This window comes from Mustela nigripes, chromosome 2, assembly GCF_022355385.1.
Source record: "Mustela nigripes isolate SB6536 chromosome 2, MUSNIG.SB6536, whole genome shotgun sequence".
In the NCBI taxonomy this organism is placed as follows: domain Eukaryota; kingdom Metazoa; phylum Chordata; class Mammalia; order Carnivora; family Mustelidae; genus Mustela; species Mustela nigripes.
In genome coordinates, this window is record NC_081558.1 from 51,228,214 (window position 1) to 51,246,710 (window position 18,497).

Here is an 18,497-nt window from a genome sequence, read left to right on the forward strand (position 1 = left end):
TGAAGGAATTTGTATTTCAGTAGAGTAAGGAATGGTGACAAGCAGCACCCAAATGTGTCTTTAAAACTTTTTTTCCTTGTAAATTAGTGTTTTTGTATTAAAATAAGCTTGATAGCCAAATAAACATTCATTATAGGTCCCCAGAAAGAAGAAATTAGGCAAATATTGTCTCCTTTGAACAGTTTACCAAAGCAGGTTTGGTGGGAATTCATGTTTGCTCAAATAATAGCTAAGAAGTATTAAGTTTGAAATCGGCTAGAGAAACATTAATGGGAGAAGGAGATCTGAGAGAATCCCAAAGCAGACTCCACACTGGGTGTGGAGTTGGAGCTGGATCTCACAAACCTGAGATGGAGACCTAAGCCACAGTATATTCCAGATGGTTCATCCAGCTGAACCATCCAGGTCCCCCCCCCCACAACCAGGGATCAATTTTTGAATATTCATACTGGACCCAAGTGGGTTTCCTTCCAGTTTTTATATACAGATGAGGGAAGAGTTAAAACACAATCTTGAATCTTAGTGGATTCTTAAGTCCTAAATTTGTTGAAGAGCCATGATTCATTGCTGGTTTTTTGGTTGGTTGGTTGGTTGGTGTTTGGTTTGGTTTTAGAATTCAGAGATGAATTTGAAGGCGTCATTGGGTTAGTCGGGGAGGGATTCGTGGTGGTTTGGCCCAAAAGGTCAAAGTGAGGCATCTTTTTAGGCAAAGATCCTTGTTTCCCTTTTTTGGTCACCCGTAGTAAGTATCATCTGACACATTTACCAGGGTATTTATTTAGTTCTGTCTTAGCAGAATAGACAGTGGTCTTTAAGGACATAAAATGAAAGAGTGTTGTGCAGAAGTATTGTTAGTTCTTTGTAATTATTGATATTGACATTGGTACTTTGTGGGGTGAGAACCCCAATTACAAAGGATGTAACCCATTACCAAATTCATACCTTTTTTTTCTGTATTTTCCTAATCCACAGATAAAAATTTCTGTGCTAGAAGTTGGGGATCATGGTGTTGGCAGCATTGGTTTCTCCTGAGCTCGCTCTCCATAGTTTGCAGGTGGTTACCCTCCTACTACTGCCTTTACATTGGGTCATCCCTCTGTGCACGCACCTCTTAGTGGCTTTTTATCCAGATTTCTTCTTCTTTCAAGCTTCAGTCATATTTGATTAGGGCCCACACTAATGGCTGCATATAAAAAACATTTTTTTAAATTGAGATATACTTGACATTTAACATTATATTAGTTTCAGGTATATAGCATAATGAGTTGATATTTACATACATTGGGAAATGATCACCACAGTAAGTCAAGGCAATATCTGTCACCTTACATAGTTACAGAAAAAAATGTTTTCTCATGCTAAGAACTTTTAGGATCTACTCACCTGGCAGTTTTCAAATATACAACATGTTAACTGTGGTCACTATGCTGTACATTACACCCCTGTGTAATGACACCCCTGTGACATTACTTTGTAACTGGAAATTTCTAACTTCTAACCCCCTTCACCTGTTTTTCTGATCTCCCCCCAAATCTTTACACTTTTAAGAAACTGTCCTTTTTTCTAAAAAGATTGAGAACCACTAATCTAAAGTTAGCAGTGGTGGTCTATAAGAGATTTGTCAAAATCTGGGGATTAGGATTAAAAAAAAAAAATCTTAGTTTTTATATCTGTTACCAAGTACTGGAAAAGGAAATACAGTATTCAAGAGTGGTAATTGTCATGGGGCTCCTGGGTGGCTCAGCGAGTTAAGCTTCTGCCTTCGGCTCAGGCCATGATCTCAGAGTCCTGGGATCAAGCCCCGCATAGGGCTCTCTGCTTGGCAGGAAGCCTGCTTTACACCCCCCCCCCCCCCACCTGCCTCTTTGCCTACTTGTGATCTCCATCAACTAAATAATTAATTAATTAATTAATTAATTAAAGAGAAAACAAAACCAAAATGGTAATGTTCAGCATTTAGAAATATTTCCCCTAGGGGCGCCTGGGTGGCTCAGTGGGTTAAGCCGCTGCCTTCGGCTCAGGTCATGATCTCAGGGTCCTGGGATCGAGTCCCGCATCGGGCTCTCTGCTTGGCAGGGAGCCTGCTTCCTTCTCTCTCTCTGCCTGCCTCTCAGTGTACTTGTAATTTCTCTCTGTCAAATAAATAAATAAAATCTTTAAAAAAAAAAAAGAAAGAAAGAAATATTTCCCCTGGGAAAAAAATAAGTTTACAAAATAGATGTTTTAACAAAAAGGGAAAATGACATGTGAACCTAAGATACTTTGTGTTTTACTCTTAGTTATTCAGGGCCAGAATTCTGGGCTTTGCTTAGGATTGAACTACATTATAACAGAAAAAGCAATAGAGGTGATTCAAGGAGACAATAAATGACTGGTAAAACTTAGCATGGTATATGGTGATTATATTTTGCATAAGAATTTGGAGCTGCTTATTGTGCCAGTTGTATTCATTAACTAAAAAGTACTATTTTTTTTCAGGGCCCTGGGGATGATTTATTACAAGAATTAATTAACAAATGACAATTTTGGCCTAAATACAGCTGAAATGTTTACTGAAATTGGATCAAAGATGAGCATCTGTGTCAAGGCTTTAAAATCATTTTTCATATTAAGATCTCTAGAGAAGATGTTTACAATCAATAAGTTAAATATTTTTGTTTTGCATGTTGAGAACTTTAAGTTCCTGTGTCGCAACAAACCACTGGCTATTTATTTGGTCCAGAGATGTTCATTCTCTTGGGCTTCTAGAGAAATAATGTATGTACTCATCATTTCAAAGATTTCGTTTTACAAGGAACCTACTGTATAAGTAAATGCAGGCTTACTTTTTGCTTAGGCAAAACAGTGTATATCAGTGTTTCTTGGAGTTAATCTTCATGTTCCATCACTGTCACTTTTTAAATTACAAATTATTTTAAATTTAATTTTATTGCCATTGGTATAGCTTATGATGAGTAGTTTGGGAATAGAATGTGTAATGGTATATATTTGCATTGACAGTGATTTGGGCTTGTTTTCCATTAACTGGACCTTTAGATTTGCTTTGTGGTTCAAATAGGAATCATCCATATCTATCCCAAATGCTTTTGTTCTGCGACACCATTACTACAGAATTACTTTTTGACTGAAAAGTGCTCCTCAGTTGAGTACCCTATTGTCACTAAACCTCTCCTAGTACTCTGAGAAACTGCTTGCTAAAAGTAACAGCTGGTTGGTACCTCAACTCTTTAAAACAGATTTTATTTATTTATTTATTTGTGAGAGAGAGAGAGAACGCAAGCACGCGAGCAGACAGGGGGATAGAGAAGCAGGCTCCCTGCCAATCAAGGAGCCTGATGTAGGACTCCATCCCAGGAGTCTGGGATCATGACCTGAGCCAAAGGCAGCGGCTTAACCAACTGAGCCACCCAGGCACCCCTGGTCAGTACCTCAGATGTGAACCATTGCTTATGGTGTAATCAGTCCTTATCTTCAATACACAGGTTTATAGACTATCACTCTGTTTTGGGGGTGTTTCTTCTGTGTTTGGTCCATTTTTGTTTATTGGCTTGTAGAATATGTAGGAATGCTGTGTTACAGCTGTGGATCATGTATGTACTTGGATTTAGCTTTGCTATAAGGAGAAATTTGCATTCCCCAGAATACAAGAGATTTTATCAACAAATTAATTAAAATAATAATTGCTTACAGTGTTTTTTCTTTAGAAAAAATTTAAGACATTTTTAATAGCCGTAAGTGTATAATTATAAAACCTAAACATTACTCAGCAGATCTATCAATTGATGAATTATATTAAGCTCTTTATCCATTTTAACTTTTGCCAAAAAAAGATAACTCTTTCTTTCTCTGTCACAACCATCTACCATTACAGGCAGACTCTTTCGCCCATTTTTATGATAAGTGAGGGACAACTCCACCCAGCAAATATTATATGTAAACTGATATTTCTGGATTTGCTGTAAAATGATTCTGTAGAAGATGAGTGGTTACCGATAAAGTAAGGTTAGCCATCAGTTTGTTTACAGTTGGGTACGGTTTATGAGTTCATTACAGGGTTTTCTTTGGTTTTGTATTTGTTTGAAGTTTTTCATAATAAAGGTTTTTTTAAGTATATAGAAAGTAGCATTAGGATAAGTAGTATGAACAAAATTTTGAAGGATAAGAAATAGATTAGCCGGTAATTAACAAAAGTCTTCATTCCATTCAGGCAAAGGAGTTTGAACTAATCCGTTAGGTATTAGGGAGCCATTGTAGATTTCTAATTGTGGAATGATAATGATTAAAGTTATGCTGTAAAAGGGTTAAAGTCGGGACATCTGGGTGGCTCAGTCATTAAGCTCTGCCTTTGGCTCAGGTCATGGGATTAGAGCTACATAGGGCTCCCTGCTCAGTGGGAAGCCTACTTCTCCCTCTCCCACTCCCCCTGCTTGTATTCCCTCTCTCACTGTCAAATAAATAAATAAAATATTTTTTAAAATTAAAATAAAAAAATTAAAGGGTTAAAGTTACGAAAGAATGAAGAGTAAATTTTGGAGGGTTGAGAGCCTGAAGGTAGTGAGATCAGTTCATTGCTATAATGAAACCTTGAAATCATAAGGAGGTGAGTAATGTTGGTGAATGAATGGAATAAAGACAGTCTATAAAACATTTCAGAGGGAAAAAAAAAAGCTCTGCATCCAGGCTCTCAGTCCGGTGCTAGAGCAAGCACAGTAAAAAGTAGAGGGGTTGTTGTTTGTTTGCCTCATTTGTGTAGGGCTTACATTTGAACCATATTGGTTCGCAGGCACTGTAAAATTGAATTGGTAGGCATTGTAAAAATTTAGTCAGTGTTTTGGCTTTATCTTTTAGTAAATCAGTATTGACAAGTTCTTAGAGTTTTAAGGGTTTTTTTCTCTATGTGTCATTAAAAATGAAGGGCATCCTATTTTACACTCTAAAGCGGAGCTGCCAGAACAGAGTTTTTTGGTTTTGTTTTTAAGTTTGTTTATTTATTTAGGTAATCTACACCCAACGTGTGGCTTGAACTCACAACCCTGAGATCAAGAGTCTCATGGTCCTCTGACTGACCCAGCCAAGCACCCTTAGAACAGAGTTTTGACAACTTCTTTGAAACCAAAGAGTTCAAATCTTCTAGATTACTTGAATTTTGTCCATCAGAACCCTACAAATGCTAGCAAGGTTACAAGTGGTTAGCATTCTTTATTTTTTCATTACTGGAAGAAGAAATTTAGATCTTGATACATTCTATTAAAAGAATTAAAAATTATCTCATGGGGCAACCATAAAATACTTTGATTTTGAAATAGTGCTTTATGTTTTATTTTGAAGATCCCACCCTAAATTTATTGAAAAAGCAAATGAGATCTCTTAGTATATAAGAATTTCACAGAATAATAATAATGACACATCCAATCAGTAGTCGTAAGTGTATCAGAATTGTTGAGAATTTGCAGTTGACTTTCATTTTAAAGTTTTCTTTTAGAATGTAGTCTTCTAAATAGAGGACTCTATGAGCAAGAGTTAGAATTGAAATTATTTTATTTTTTATTTTTTTATTTTTTTTTTAAGATTTTATTTATTTATTTGACAGAGAGAGATCACAAGTAGGCAGAGAGGCAGACAGAGAGAGAGGAAGGGAAACAGGCCCCCTGCTGAGCAGAGAGCCCTATGCGGGACTCGATCCCAGAACCCTGAGATCATGACCTGAGCCGAAGGCAGCGGCTTAACCCACTGAGCCACCCAGGCGCCCCGAAATTATTTTAAACCTATGAGAAAATGTAGCCAGCTTTCACACACTATATGGGACTTTGTAAAATGGTTTTAACTTTTTGGAGGGTGGTTTGACACCTCTGATACATGCTTATGACATTTCAGTAGTTTCACATCTAGAAATGTATCCTAAGAAAATGTTTGTATATGTTAAAGAAAGGCATATGTACATGACTGTTCAGTCCTATATATGACGGAAAATTGGCAGCAATATGAATGAACATCCACCTGCACGGGATTGACTTAAATTAATAGTACAGCCATAGGATAGATATGGTGCCATCATTTAAGAAGAAGCAGACTTATGCATATGCATATAGAAAGATGTCCGAAACCTGCTAAATGAACAACGCAGATTATAGAACTGCAGAGTTATCATTTATTTTGGGGGGTATCTTTGGTAAGTGAAATTATGTGACAATTTCACTTCTACTTTTTATGCTTTCATAAAGTTTGCCTATTTTTTTTTTAAAGATTTTATTTATTTATTTGACAGAGATCACAAGTAGGCAGAGAGGCAGGCAGAGAGGAAGGGAAGCAGGCTCCCTGCTGAGCAGAGAGCCCGATGTGGGACTCGATCCCAGGACCCTGAGATCATGACCTGAGCCGAAGGCAGTGGCTTAACACACTGAGCCACTCAGGCGCCCCTAAAGTTTGCCTATTTTTACAAGCATTTATAATCTCTAATATGTTAAGAATACAGATACAGCTGTTGGTTGGGGAGGGGAACTCGGTTGTGTTATCAGAAATGTTAAGCCTTAAATTCCTTTGCTGTTATATACTTAACCACCTGGTCTGCCTACCAATCCTGACACATGTATGGTCAGGTTCTGTTTGTTTTGAGGGTTCTTGCTGCCTGGTGACCTTCATTCTAATAGAACTTTCCATAAGACCAGTCAGTGATAAGTCTTGTGTAAACAATTCAAGAGACTTATGAAAATCTTACCTATAAGAGACTCCTCTGTGTCACTGTTAAACTATGGAGTGGTCTGGGATTTTCTTTTTTTGAGAGGACAGTGTTGTTTTCTCTTCAGAGTGACTCATTAATTGTGGAGGCACACTTTAGGATTTTTTTCCCCTTCATGGTTGTGAACATGCAATACTTGGCACATAGGCAAGCCTAAAGAGTTTGCAAATTGCCTATCCTCTTCTGCTTTTGGATAAGAGAAACACCTTAAAATAGCACTTAACATAGTTTTTATATATAGTAGTTACTTCATATTTGTTGAATGAATGAATGAAGAAAAAGCTGGCAAATCTAGATAATATAAGTCCAAAGAGAGCCAGGAATTTTAGTTTGGACTTGTGTGTCTAGCATAGCACCAATAATAATTGATACTTAAGTTTAAAAAATTTATTTTAATTCAGGCATTGCTATCTAAAGTAAATAGTAATTACTTTAATAAATAGAAGCTATACATTAAAATCTTTATTTTCTTTCTTTTGAAGGCACCACTTTGTATGTTACTTCTTATAAGTTAATATTTTTGTAGCAATGTTTCTTCATCTATAAAAGAATAAATTAGACTCTAAACTTTAAATTCCTAAATTTTTTTTAATGAACTAGAGAAATTTTGCCCAAACTACTGAAAGTATAACAGATATTAATGCCTCATAAATGTGCACAACCCACTTTATCTGGAGTAAGGAAATGTGGTTCCCATTTGAGGGTTTTGGAAATGAAAAGCGTCTAGAGAGGAGGCAAACTTAAATGGATGAGATGTTCTTTTCCATTTTCTGTGGTGTATAGATCTAAAGCATGCTGAGGCTCCTAGAGGACAGAACCTTGAGAAAGTCTTGAGACTATCTCTTTGCAGAGCCCTTGAGAGTTCTTTGAGGATGTCATCTTTTTTTTTTTTTAAGATTTTATTTATTTATTCGACAGAGAGATCACAAGTAGGCAGAGAGGGGGAAGCAGGCTCCCCGCTGAGCAGAGAGCCCGACTTGGGGCGATCCCAGGACCCCGAGATCATGACCTGAGCCAAAAGGAGAGGCTCAACCCACTGAGCCACCCAGGTGCCCCAAGGGCGTCATCTTTATTTAATACTTAGAAGCCTAAAATTTTCCTGATTCTTCTTAAGCACAGAAAGAGCCTGTGCATCTTTCGTTAGTTTAGCAGTAAATACCTATTTATCACTGTTAAATCAGGTATACATAAAATACTTTTCTTTTTTTCATGTCAACCTAAAATAAATTAAAATCATAGTATTTAGTTTCATTACTTATGATGTGTACTTATATCCTAGCTCCTTCCCCCCCCCCCCAAGAATAGCTAAGTATATGTTGGCGTCTGTAATGCTACCATTAATGAAATTTTTCAGGGGGAAAGAAATTCTTCCTGTGGACTAAAATAGGATTTTTTAAAAACTGGGTTTTAATTACCTCCTATTCTAGTAAACTTAGAGTTTTTATAGACATCTGTTTATTGTGCCAAGCCTAATAGCCCCTAAAGGGAGTATAAATTTAGGCAAAGGAGCCAAGGGATAAACAAGTGTTGGAGGAGAAGAGGTGTGAGAAAAAGAAAACTTTATCTTCACTCTAAATTACCTTAGTCTGAATTTCTTTAGTCTCCATTTTTTACTTCCAGTTTTTCTCTTTTCTTCTCTCCCTTCAGCCCTCACTCCTAGATTCTCTGCCTACATTAACTTGTTTCAGATTATAAGCCTAATTTACAGTTTATACCATCCAAATATATGAACTTTCCCCCAGATCTCTGGACACTTTTCTTAGAGTTAATCGCCTGTTTTCCAATAATTCTTCTAATGCTTATCACTTACCTCTGCTACACTGTTTGTTTTTACATGTTTCCCAGTATCTCCCTTTCTCACCTTAGTTACGGTAGCAAAATTGAAATACACAGTTGGAGAATAGTAAAAATAATCCTTAGCCACATTCAGTTTATTAGGTAATAGCTCCTCTTTACATATATTTAAAGGTTGCAGAGAATCATTTAAACTCTATTTTCTACAAATACTAGTTCATATGCACCTGTGAGTAAGCAGGACAGGTATTCTTTCTGTTGTTCAGATGAGAAAACTGAGACTTTGAGACATTGCATGAATTGCAATAAGCCAATGTCAGGATTCATAGATCCTGAAGCAGAATGAAGCCCATTGAGATTTTACTTTGAGGAATTAAAGATTGTATATAAAAGGTGATTTTTCTGAGATCACCAAATATTTAGGCTTTTAGGCTAGAACTCAAGACTTCTGTCTCTTAATATAGTACTTTTTCCTAAAATACTTATTCCTTTTTCAAGGCCAAAAGTGATCCGTTACAGTATAGTGGTAGTGTTTTTCTTGATCTTTTCAGTTTGGGTTGAAGATGAAAGATAAGCATATAAATGACAGTTGCCACATTAGGTCTTCCACAAGTTGGTACCGTAGATAAAATGCATTCCTTTATCTACTGCATTTTGAACTGCTCTGTGATTTAAAAATTGAGTCTAATCATCATGTTAAAAAAACACTTTCTAATAGTCTTTCCATATGTCTCCTTTTTACTCTTTCACTCTCTTGTAAAGAAGAAATTGAAGAATTTAAAAAGAGGGGCGCCTGGGTGGCTTATTCACTTGAACATCCAACTCTTGGTTTTGGCTCAGGTCATGATCTCAAGGGTCGTGAAATCAAGCCCCAAGTTGGCTGTGTTCATAGGGGAATCTGCTTGAGATTCCCTCTCCCCTTCTCCCTCTGCCCTTCCCCCTGCTCTCATGAGTGTGTGCACTCTCTCTCAAATAAATCTTTTTTTAAAAGTATTTAAGAATAAATTCAACTTACATGTATAACAAAATATTTTTGAATGATCAGTAGGTTCAGAAATTGAATCTTAATGGCTGTTTTATTTTAACTCTTATTGACAACTTCCTGAATTTTTTTTCTCTTCTTGCTTAAATTTATTCACTTACTAGCCTACTTTAGATCTTTTACTGCTTTAGAATTATTCTGTCCATCAGTTCATTTTCATTATTCACTAGTTTAAAAATAGGGATAGTAGATTGGGCTGAATATATTGATTGTAGGAGACATCTTAGATGTTTGTGTTTTTAGTGAATCTCAGTTTTAAGAGTTACTGTTTCTGCAAGGAAGGTCTTTGGTTAATTACAGCTTATGGCTAGTTGAAATTTAGAGATTGTTGTATGCAGGGTCTTTTATTTAGTAAACAAGGAGGTAAAATCCTAATAATTTTATAGCAGTACCATATATACAATTTAATACTAAAACCTGACCTAGGAGATGAAGAACCTAGGGAGGATTTTTAAATTGATGAATTTTTTTATTAACATAATGTATTATTAGCCCCAGGGGTACAGGTCTGTGAATCACCAGGTTTACACAATTTACAGCGCTTACCATAGCACATACTTTCCCCGATGTCCATAACCCCACCACCCTCTCCCTACCCCCCCCTGCCCCGCAAGCCTCAGTTTGTATTGTGAGATTAAGAATCTCTTATGGTTTGTCTCCCTCCTGATACCGTCTTGTTTCATTTATTCTTTTCCTACCTCCTCCAAGCCCCCCACATTGCATCTCAACTTCCTCATATCAAGGAGATCATATGATAATTATCCTTCTCTGATTGACTTTAAATTGATGACATTTTTAATTTAGATTCCAAAATAGTAAGCTGTTGTAAGCTGTTGCTAATAGGATGATAATAATCATTAACCCTCTTAAAAGATCTGAAGTAATATTGTTGCCCTTGAGAAAATTAAGCGTTGCAAATTGTGATATTATTCAATCTACTATTTATGTTTGCCTAAACAAGAAGAGATTTTCTCTAATACATGCCTATCTTTAACATATTGGGTCACATAACTTTAGAAATAACTATAAAATATACTTTTCCTGGCCCTGAATTAGTAAATGTTCATGTTTGTCCTTACTTTCAAATCTCATAATTGGGTCCTAGATTCCAGATTGTTTTTCATACATAGGGAAGCCACTACGACTTTTCAAAACGTTTTCCAATGAGAGTGAGGAAAATAAGTGTAAAATTTCAACCTTGTTAATAACTTGCTTTTAATACCTTATTGTTAATATGCTTGGAGGATTATATTCATAAAAGTAGAAATGTTGTCAGTGTTTTATTTCAAATTTAGTTATGGATGATTGATATTGAAAAACCAATTAAAAGCAAAGGGACATTTTGGGAAGATGGCTTGTTCTTATATATTTAAATGTGTATTCACTTACATGTTTTTGTCAGACGCCAAAATTGAGGAAGAGATTTGGCTTTCTGGGGGTTTTTGAAGAGAGCTGATCAGAGATTGCTCCTTGGCTGAGTTGCTGTCTGCATAGGCTGTTAACAATTGTTTCTCTGGCAGCAGATCTTGTTCATCAGGATTGCATCATTTCTGGGAGAATGGCCAAGGTCCACAGCCTCAGTACAAAGACTGTCTGAAGCATATGAGGCCTGTTCTCTTTCTAAAGCGGCACTCCTCTTCCTGCCAGTCCTCTTCACAGGATTACTGAAGCAGACTTGTTCTGAATTTCTTTCATTGGATTGGCTGTATTGGACTCTTGTCTCCCAGCTGCTTCCGGCTCACCTGGCTGATGCAATTTCTTTTTCTGAAATCTCTGTTGGAATTGTTCTTAAAACACTTTTTGTGTGTCTGCTCTGAGAGTGACCAAATAGGTCACATGGGTCTTGTGCTTTCAGCACTCACACAGAGAAGAGACTCTCAGAATGACACATACAGAGACTATTGACCATTTCTGACCCAAGTAAAAAGATGGGTAATTATAAAACATTTTTTCATGTTCTTTTTAATAGCCTTTTCTCCAGAAACTATATGTGTGTGTAAATGGTGACTTCTCAAAATAGTACTCAGTGTTGGGAGACTGACTGCTTTTGCTTCTGAATCCAAGAACTTACTAGTATTCTGTGGATTCTGATGAATTGTTCTGGAAGAACAAATTGATATGAATTTGAATTGATATGAAATTGAAATTCTGATGTATTCATTTTCCCCCTACTGAACATTCATATATTTCTCTTTTTCCTCCTGTCATTTCTTTCTTTCTTTCTTTCTTTCTTGTTGTTGCTAGGGGAGTCTACTTCTTCCTTGTTTTTTTTTTTTTCTTTCTTTTATTGTTGCCTTCATACATTTTATTTTTATGATAATTCTGAGTATGCTCTTTTAAAATTTTTTAAAAATTTTTTCTTTTTAAGATTTTTACTTACTTATTTGAGAGAGAGATCACAAGCTAGGAGAAATGCAGAGAGAGAAGCAGTCTCTCTCTGAGCAGAGAGCCCGATGCGGGGCTCGATCCCAGGACCCTGAGACCATGACCTGAGCCAAAGGCAGATGCCCAACCACTGAGCCACCCAGCTGCCCCTAAAAATATTTCTAAAGAATAGGAGTGCCTGGGCGGCTCAGTTGGTCAAGTGTCTGACTTGAGCTCGAACCCCGCGTCAGGCTCCCGGCTCAGTGAGGAGTCTGCTTCTCCAACTCTGCCCTTCCATATGCTTATACTCTCAAATAAGTAAAATCTTTTTAAAAAATAGTTTGTTTTCCAATTTTTTGTAAATTTAGAAATCCACAAAATATCAACATATAAAAGTACGTGTCCTCTCTATTGCTTGGTAGCTAGAATCCCAAAAACAACTCTTTTTACATGCATGATATATTAACATTTAGTTAATAATTCCCTGTTCTGGCTAATGTTAAATTTGACTTTTTGCCCCCCCCCTCCCCCATCACCTATTTCCCTTTACTTTTTGGAGGGTAGAAAGTTAATTAAAGCTCTGTTTTTCCACAGAGTCCTTTACACAGTTGACCACAAATAGAATTGACTACCAATTGTCTTTTTTTTTTTTAAGTGGACAATATGATAAATGGGATGAAAGTGGAGGGAGGGGAGAAGTAATATGAATTTATACTTTAATAGGTGATGGAAGGCCCTTTTCTGACTAGAGTAAACTTGATATTTTGTTAAAGAAAAGCCTCTGCATTTGGGAGTGGGTCATTGGAGAGGTACTTCCTAGGAGAGATAAGAAGTCCTTTGGGAAATGGGAGAGACTTCTCATTTGAAGAAAAGAGTGTTAACCAATGGCATAATATTTTCCACTTCTTAAGTCTAATAAAGATAATTTTCCTTTTCCATTCTTTATTTAGGTTCTGGCTTTATAGGAAAATAGGATATCATGGCTTTAAGGACAGAAATAAATGAACATAGTAGGGTTAACAAGGCAATGGGTAGAAATGAAATAAATTACTGTGTAAAATATTCTGTATAATTCAGAGTGCCTGAGTGGCGTTAAGCATCTGACTCATGATTTAGATTCAGGTCATGATCTCAGGGTTGTAAAGATCGAGCCCCACATTGCATTGGACTTTATGTTGAGCATGGAGCCTGTTTAAGATTGTCTTTCTCCCTCTGCCCCCTCACCCCCCTCTCTACCCCAACTCATGTACATGCGTGTTTGCTCACTCTTCCTGTCCCCCCCAAAAAGAAAATATTCTGAATAATTCTGTTCTTTGTATCCATTGTTATTATTTCTTTCTGTATTAATCTGTGTCTCAACTTTTTCTAGGTCTTCAGAGGTACTGGCAGATAATTTTGGGGGACTTCATATTTGGAGGTCTATAAAAAGGTGACTGAGTCAAGTAAATCCTTTACATTTGTTTTAATTTTTATATTTTAATGAGTGTTAAAATCATATGTTGAGATAATGGTGATCATAATACATTCAGCACACAGTCTCAGACATTTTCGGTCTGAACATTGGAAATACAGCAGAGGATAAAACACAAAAATCCTGTCCTTATAGAGTTTATATTATGGTAGAAAGAGAAAATTTAACAAGTATAAGATATCTTGAAATTGTTCCACCTAAAGACAGAGTTAACTTCTCTTCTCACTCTAGGACACCTCTCCAAACTGTGCGATAAGTTAACTAATTCTGTACTACTAACCTTAGTAAACTATACTAAGAGTCTATTTTCTTGGCTTATAAAACTAGAGTAATTGTAATAAAATATTGCATATTGATCTGTTAAGTCTTCAGTTAATTCTTAATAGCTACATTTTACAGAGTGTTATTTAGGGAAGGAATGATTCTCAGGGCTATGTGAGCAGTTTGATTTTGTTAACATTTTTTTGTGTTAAGAAGCCTAATAATTTGAAAGCTTTATGTATTTATTTATATTCAAGACTTTATTTAAATTCAAATTAGTTCACAGATAGTGTAGTATTAGTTTCAGAAGTAGAATTTGGTGATTTTTTTCAGTTGCTTATAACACCCAGTGCTCATTACATCAAGTGCCCTTCTTAATGCCCATCCCCTAATATGAAAGCATTATATAGAAGATGGCCATGCTACTCTATAGTAATTGTCCTCATCGGAAGAGAGGAAAAGTCTTGTAAAACTAGACAAAAGGAAGGAATTCATGAAAGAGAAATTCATAGCTAAAGTAGTTAATGTTTCTTAAATTTATCAAGTCTCCAAATTAGCTAGGTTGAGATTTCAGTAAGGAATGTGTTAATCACTTATTCACTCATTAAGGAAATTCTATGTGTAATAATTTCCCCCATTTTTTCATTTTAGAATATCTTTTAAAAATTACTGTCAGAAAAATAACTGTCAGCTTAAGTTTGTAAGTTGTCTTCTAGAAGCCTGCTTTTTTTTAATGGACATAGAATAGTCCTGGCTATGACAAAGGCTTTAATGGTGTTGGATAACTTTTTTTATCCTTTACTGAAAATGTAACATGTAATTGAAATTCCTATATTGGTTAAGGGGAGGTATGATTATTATCAGATTCTGTTCTGATTATCAAGCCAGGCATCTTCTGGGATTTTTGGTTTTTGTTTCTTCTTTTTAGTTCAAGTTATAGAGTGATACTAATAGAGGAATAGTTATAACCAACAGTCCCCAATATTTAACTGTTTTTCAAGCATATTTTATAAGTATTCTCTTTTATTATTTGTAGATTTTATTTCAATCTCCTAGAGGCTTGGAGAGTATCCTGCCTAAATTTGTTTGGATATATTGTTAGAAAAGGGAAATATATTATGTGTTAGATGGGCCCAAAGAGTTATATTAGTCAATTCTCTTTTGTAAGCTGTGAAGAAACAACAGGACATTTTCCCTTTTTCATTTCAGTCCCAAGTCCAGCACTGTGTCACCTCCAGTTGTAGCAACTGGTATCTTGCCTTCACCCAGGTTTGGAGAGTCCTAGATCTTAATGAGATCCAGTTCTTTCAAAGTGTAGGTGCCAGAGAGGACTGCCTAGTTTATAGCTGTTTCTAGTATTCTAAAATAACACAAAAAGAGTAATATTATCTTTATGTGTTTTTAAAAATCTTGGCCTGATTCACTGTTTATAATTGGTTTTCTTATTGACATTAATTTGCCTTATGTATCAAATAAGATTTAGGCATCTTACATGGTCTGTCATTTAAAATTTGCACTAATTCTCTGGGTTAGTCAGCTTAGTAATCACGTACTTCTCATTTCATTAAATTTCTCTAATATAAGTAATGGAATAATTATTTGTAAAATTGAGTAAAATAAGTAATTTATTTGTCTTAAGATGAATCAGCAAATCAATCATGACTCTTTTTGTAGTCTTTTTGCAAAATTCTTTATTAACTTGGGTCTTTACCATTCACACTGACTTTCTTCCCTCCCACAGAAAATATTTCTGGTTTCATTATTATTTTTTTTTTTTTTAAAGATTTTTGTTTCTTTATTTGATAGAGAGAGATCACAAGTAGGCAGAGAGGCAGGCAGAGAAAGAGAGGGAAGCAGGCTCCCCGCTGAACAGAGAGCCCGATGCGGGTCTCAATCCCAGGACCTCAAGATCATGACCTGAGCCAAAGGCTCAACCCACTGAGCCACCGATGCGCCCCATCTGGTTTCATTCTTTAAGTAGTTTAATACAAAACCACTAATGTAAATTGTATAGAGTATACTTTTTTCCGCTTTGCACCATACCTTCAAATTTCTTAATATACTCTTTTTTTTCCCTCTTTATTCAGAGAGAGAAGGGAAGGGGTGGTTGGGGGAGAGGGAGAGAGAGAATCTTATGCAGCCTCCACACTGAGTGTGGAGCCTGATGGCAGGAGTTGATCTCATGATGCTGAGATCATGACCTGAGCCACTCAGGCACCCTTCAGAGATTTTATTTTTTAAGTAACCTCTACACCCAACTTGGGGCTTGACCTTAACACCCCTGAGATCTAGGAGTCACATGCTCTAGTGAGTGAGCCAGCTGTCCTGCTCTCTTAATGTACTTTTAACTTTTTATACTTTAGTAGTTTGTGAGTCTTTTTCTTCCCAGATTCCACTGGTTATGGTTAGTCACTCAAGGTATTTCACTGCTTTTCCATAGAAGATTTTCTAACCTTTATTATGAAACTACTCTTTACAGTTTATATTTTTATTTATATTTAGCAGTGGATTGAATTGAAATGAAATGAAAATAAGCATAACTTTTGCTACCTCACTTTGTAGAATATTAATGTAGTACGCAATAAAATAGGTCAATGTGTAGATCCTTTGCTGTACTTGTTTATATTTATCCCTTAAAAGACTTACTTTAAAAATGGAAAAATAGGGGCACCTGGGTGGCTCACTTGGTTGAGCATCAGACTCTTGGTTTTGGCTCAGGTTATGATCTCTGGCATAAGATTGAGCTCCATGTTGGGCTCTGTGCTCAGCAGGAGTCTACTTAGGTTTCACTCTCCCCATTTCCCTCTGCCCCTCCCCCACTAGTACTGGTGCACTCTCTCGCTCTCTCTTTCAAATACTTAAATCTTTTTTAATAAATAAAAATGGGAAAATACTCAGTATCATTTAGGTTAAATGTAAAGAACTATCTGGTTATTAGATATGTTCCTTTTCTGTGGCAGGATTCCTCATGTCCATAACATGTTGGTTAAGACTGTGCAGCTCACCCCCACTCTCAGAGTGGCCAGTCTCCATTAATTGGACTCGGTGATTTCCACTCTCTGCTGTATTGGACGTCATGAGCATTGCAATCCCTCTGGGAGTCACCACACCAGATACATCCTACTCAGATATGGCTGCTGGATCAGAGTAAGTGCTACTTTCTGGGTAGTAGGTGTGTTACCAGTTTGTGTGGAGATAACTTTCTTATGGGCATCTAATAATAAGTACTCAGTATTTTCTAAACCCGAGTCTAACCCACCATTAATGACATTAGGCCTTTCCCTTTTTGCCCGTAGAAGTTGGAGGGGAAAAAAAGAGTTAGAAAGGGGAGGAAAAGGATGGGGGAGGGGGGTTCTTAGTAAATAATATAATTGAATTAAATTTGCACAGTAGTGATTACATTTTCATTTGTTTTGATGGGTGGGGAAGATTGAAATAAAGTAGGTGTCACTACGTGCTTCTGTAGTGTTAATGATTAGTCTGAGGAGGGAGATGAGGAGTTCTCTCCAACTGATTTTCCTTGAAGGCCTCTTCCTATGTACTTCTCACTGTTCTAAAGTAAAGGGGCTAAAACTTTATATGGGCAGGTTACTTAGAACTTCTCCTATTTGGGGTAGAAAACATTGAAAGTAGTGTCATCTGTTTTTATATAATATTCATTGCCTAGAAAGAGGACCTTCAAAATCAGTGGTACCAAACTTTTTTTTCAGCTAAGAGCAGCTTTAGGAATTCAGAGTTTGTCGAAAAGCCCAATCCCTAAAATAGACTCTCAATTCTTGAAGAATTTAAATACCAAATGGCAATGAAGGTAGGCCTTCATTATAAAACTTTATATATTATTCACAGTTTAAAAAATTTTAGCCTTTTGTATCCCTTCTCTTTTAAGTTGTCCAAGATTCCCCCTGCTCACAGATTCCCCCTTTTGTCCTTTTACCTCCCTTGTACCCAATCTTCCTTGCTTACAGAAAGGAAGTGGAAGCCCCCTACCTTTCAAGACGAAGTGGCACTACACCAGGATGTGAAAGTCCAGCGAAAGAGACCCAAGGGGCCTAGGGGGCAGCACACCCCCAGAAGCCAAGTCTATTCCAGGCAGTACCAGGGATTAGGGTCTGGGCTGGAAAAATCCTGGTGTTTTGAATATGTTCAGGTCCAGTTCAGACTCTTGATCCCACAGCCACTTCTTGAGTGAGGTGGGTGTTGCTCTAATTCCCCTGTTTCTCTTGCCATTTTCATAGTCCCTGGGGATTCTTTCCCCTTCAGCAAAGCAAAGCAACTGTACCAGAGCTCTGGGTTCAACTGCATCCCTGATTAATAGTGGTTTTCTTCCTTAAAACTGCTAATATAGTAAAGAGCATGTATATTTTCTTTACAAAGCCACCTAGGATTACTTAACTGTCTGTTGTCTTCCTTAAAGAGGAAGACTTAAAATGGAGCTACTCCAAGAAGCAGTATACTATATTCTTGGGTAGTCAAGAACTGAACGTTTTTGGCCTTATTCCTATATAAAAAGGAAGATGGAGGGTGGGGGATGGGAAGGGTGGAATTGTGTTCCTTCCAGGGCTTTTTTTCCTGTTTTGTTTTGTTTTTATTTTTTTGCATGCCTGAGAGATTCAGTTATGCTAGCAGCTGAGACTTTCAAGTTTGTAACTGTTTCCCAGATACTTAAAAAAATCTTCCTGCATTAAGAACTATAATTGTATAGTGTTAACAGATTTTTTATAAAGTCAACCACTGCCTCTTACATAAATTGTCTAATAAACTACACAGGTAGACAGCATTAACATTTGTGAAAATTTCAACAGAGAGATTAAAGCAATGACTTTGGGACT

General features: G+C 36.6%; 1 protein-coding gene across 13 annotated transcripts in view; it reads left to right on the plus strand.

The window, feature by feature from the left end:
* SETD5 (SET domain containing 5) overlaps window positions 1-18,497 on the plus strand; it is an 84,817-nt gene that overhangs the window by 21,512 nt on the left and 44,808 nt on the right. For 7 of the 13 annotated variants that reach the window (XM_059390220.1, XM_059390219.1, XM_059390226.1 and 4 more), the window contains exons 2-4: window positions 13,306-13,365; window positions 16,629-16,815; window positions 17,634-17,858. Coding sequence is in view for 3 of the 13 variants with exons in the window: in XM_059390225.1 (XP_059246208.1) it covers window positions 16,745-16,815 (71 nt within the window). In the remaining 10 variants the exon portion in view is untranslated. Of the gene's footprint in view, window positions 1-13,305; window positions 13,366-16,628; window positions 16,816-17,378; window positions 17,477-17,633; window positions 17,859-18,497 lie in introns of those variants that run through there. The other 6 variants (XM_059390225.1, XM_059390230.1, XM_059390232.1 and 3 more) reach the window with 4 other exon arrangements.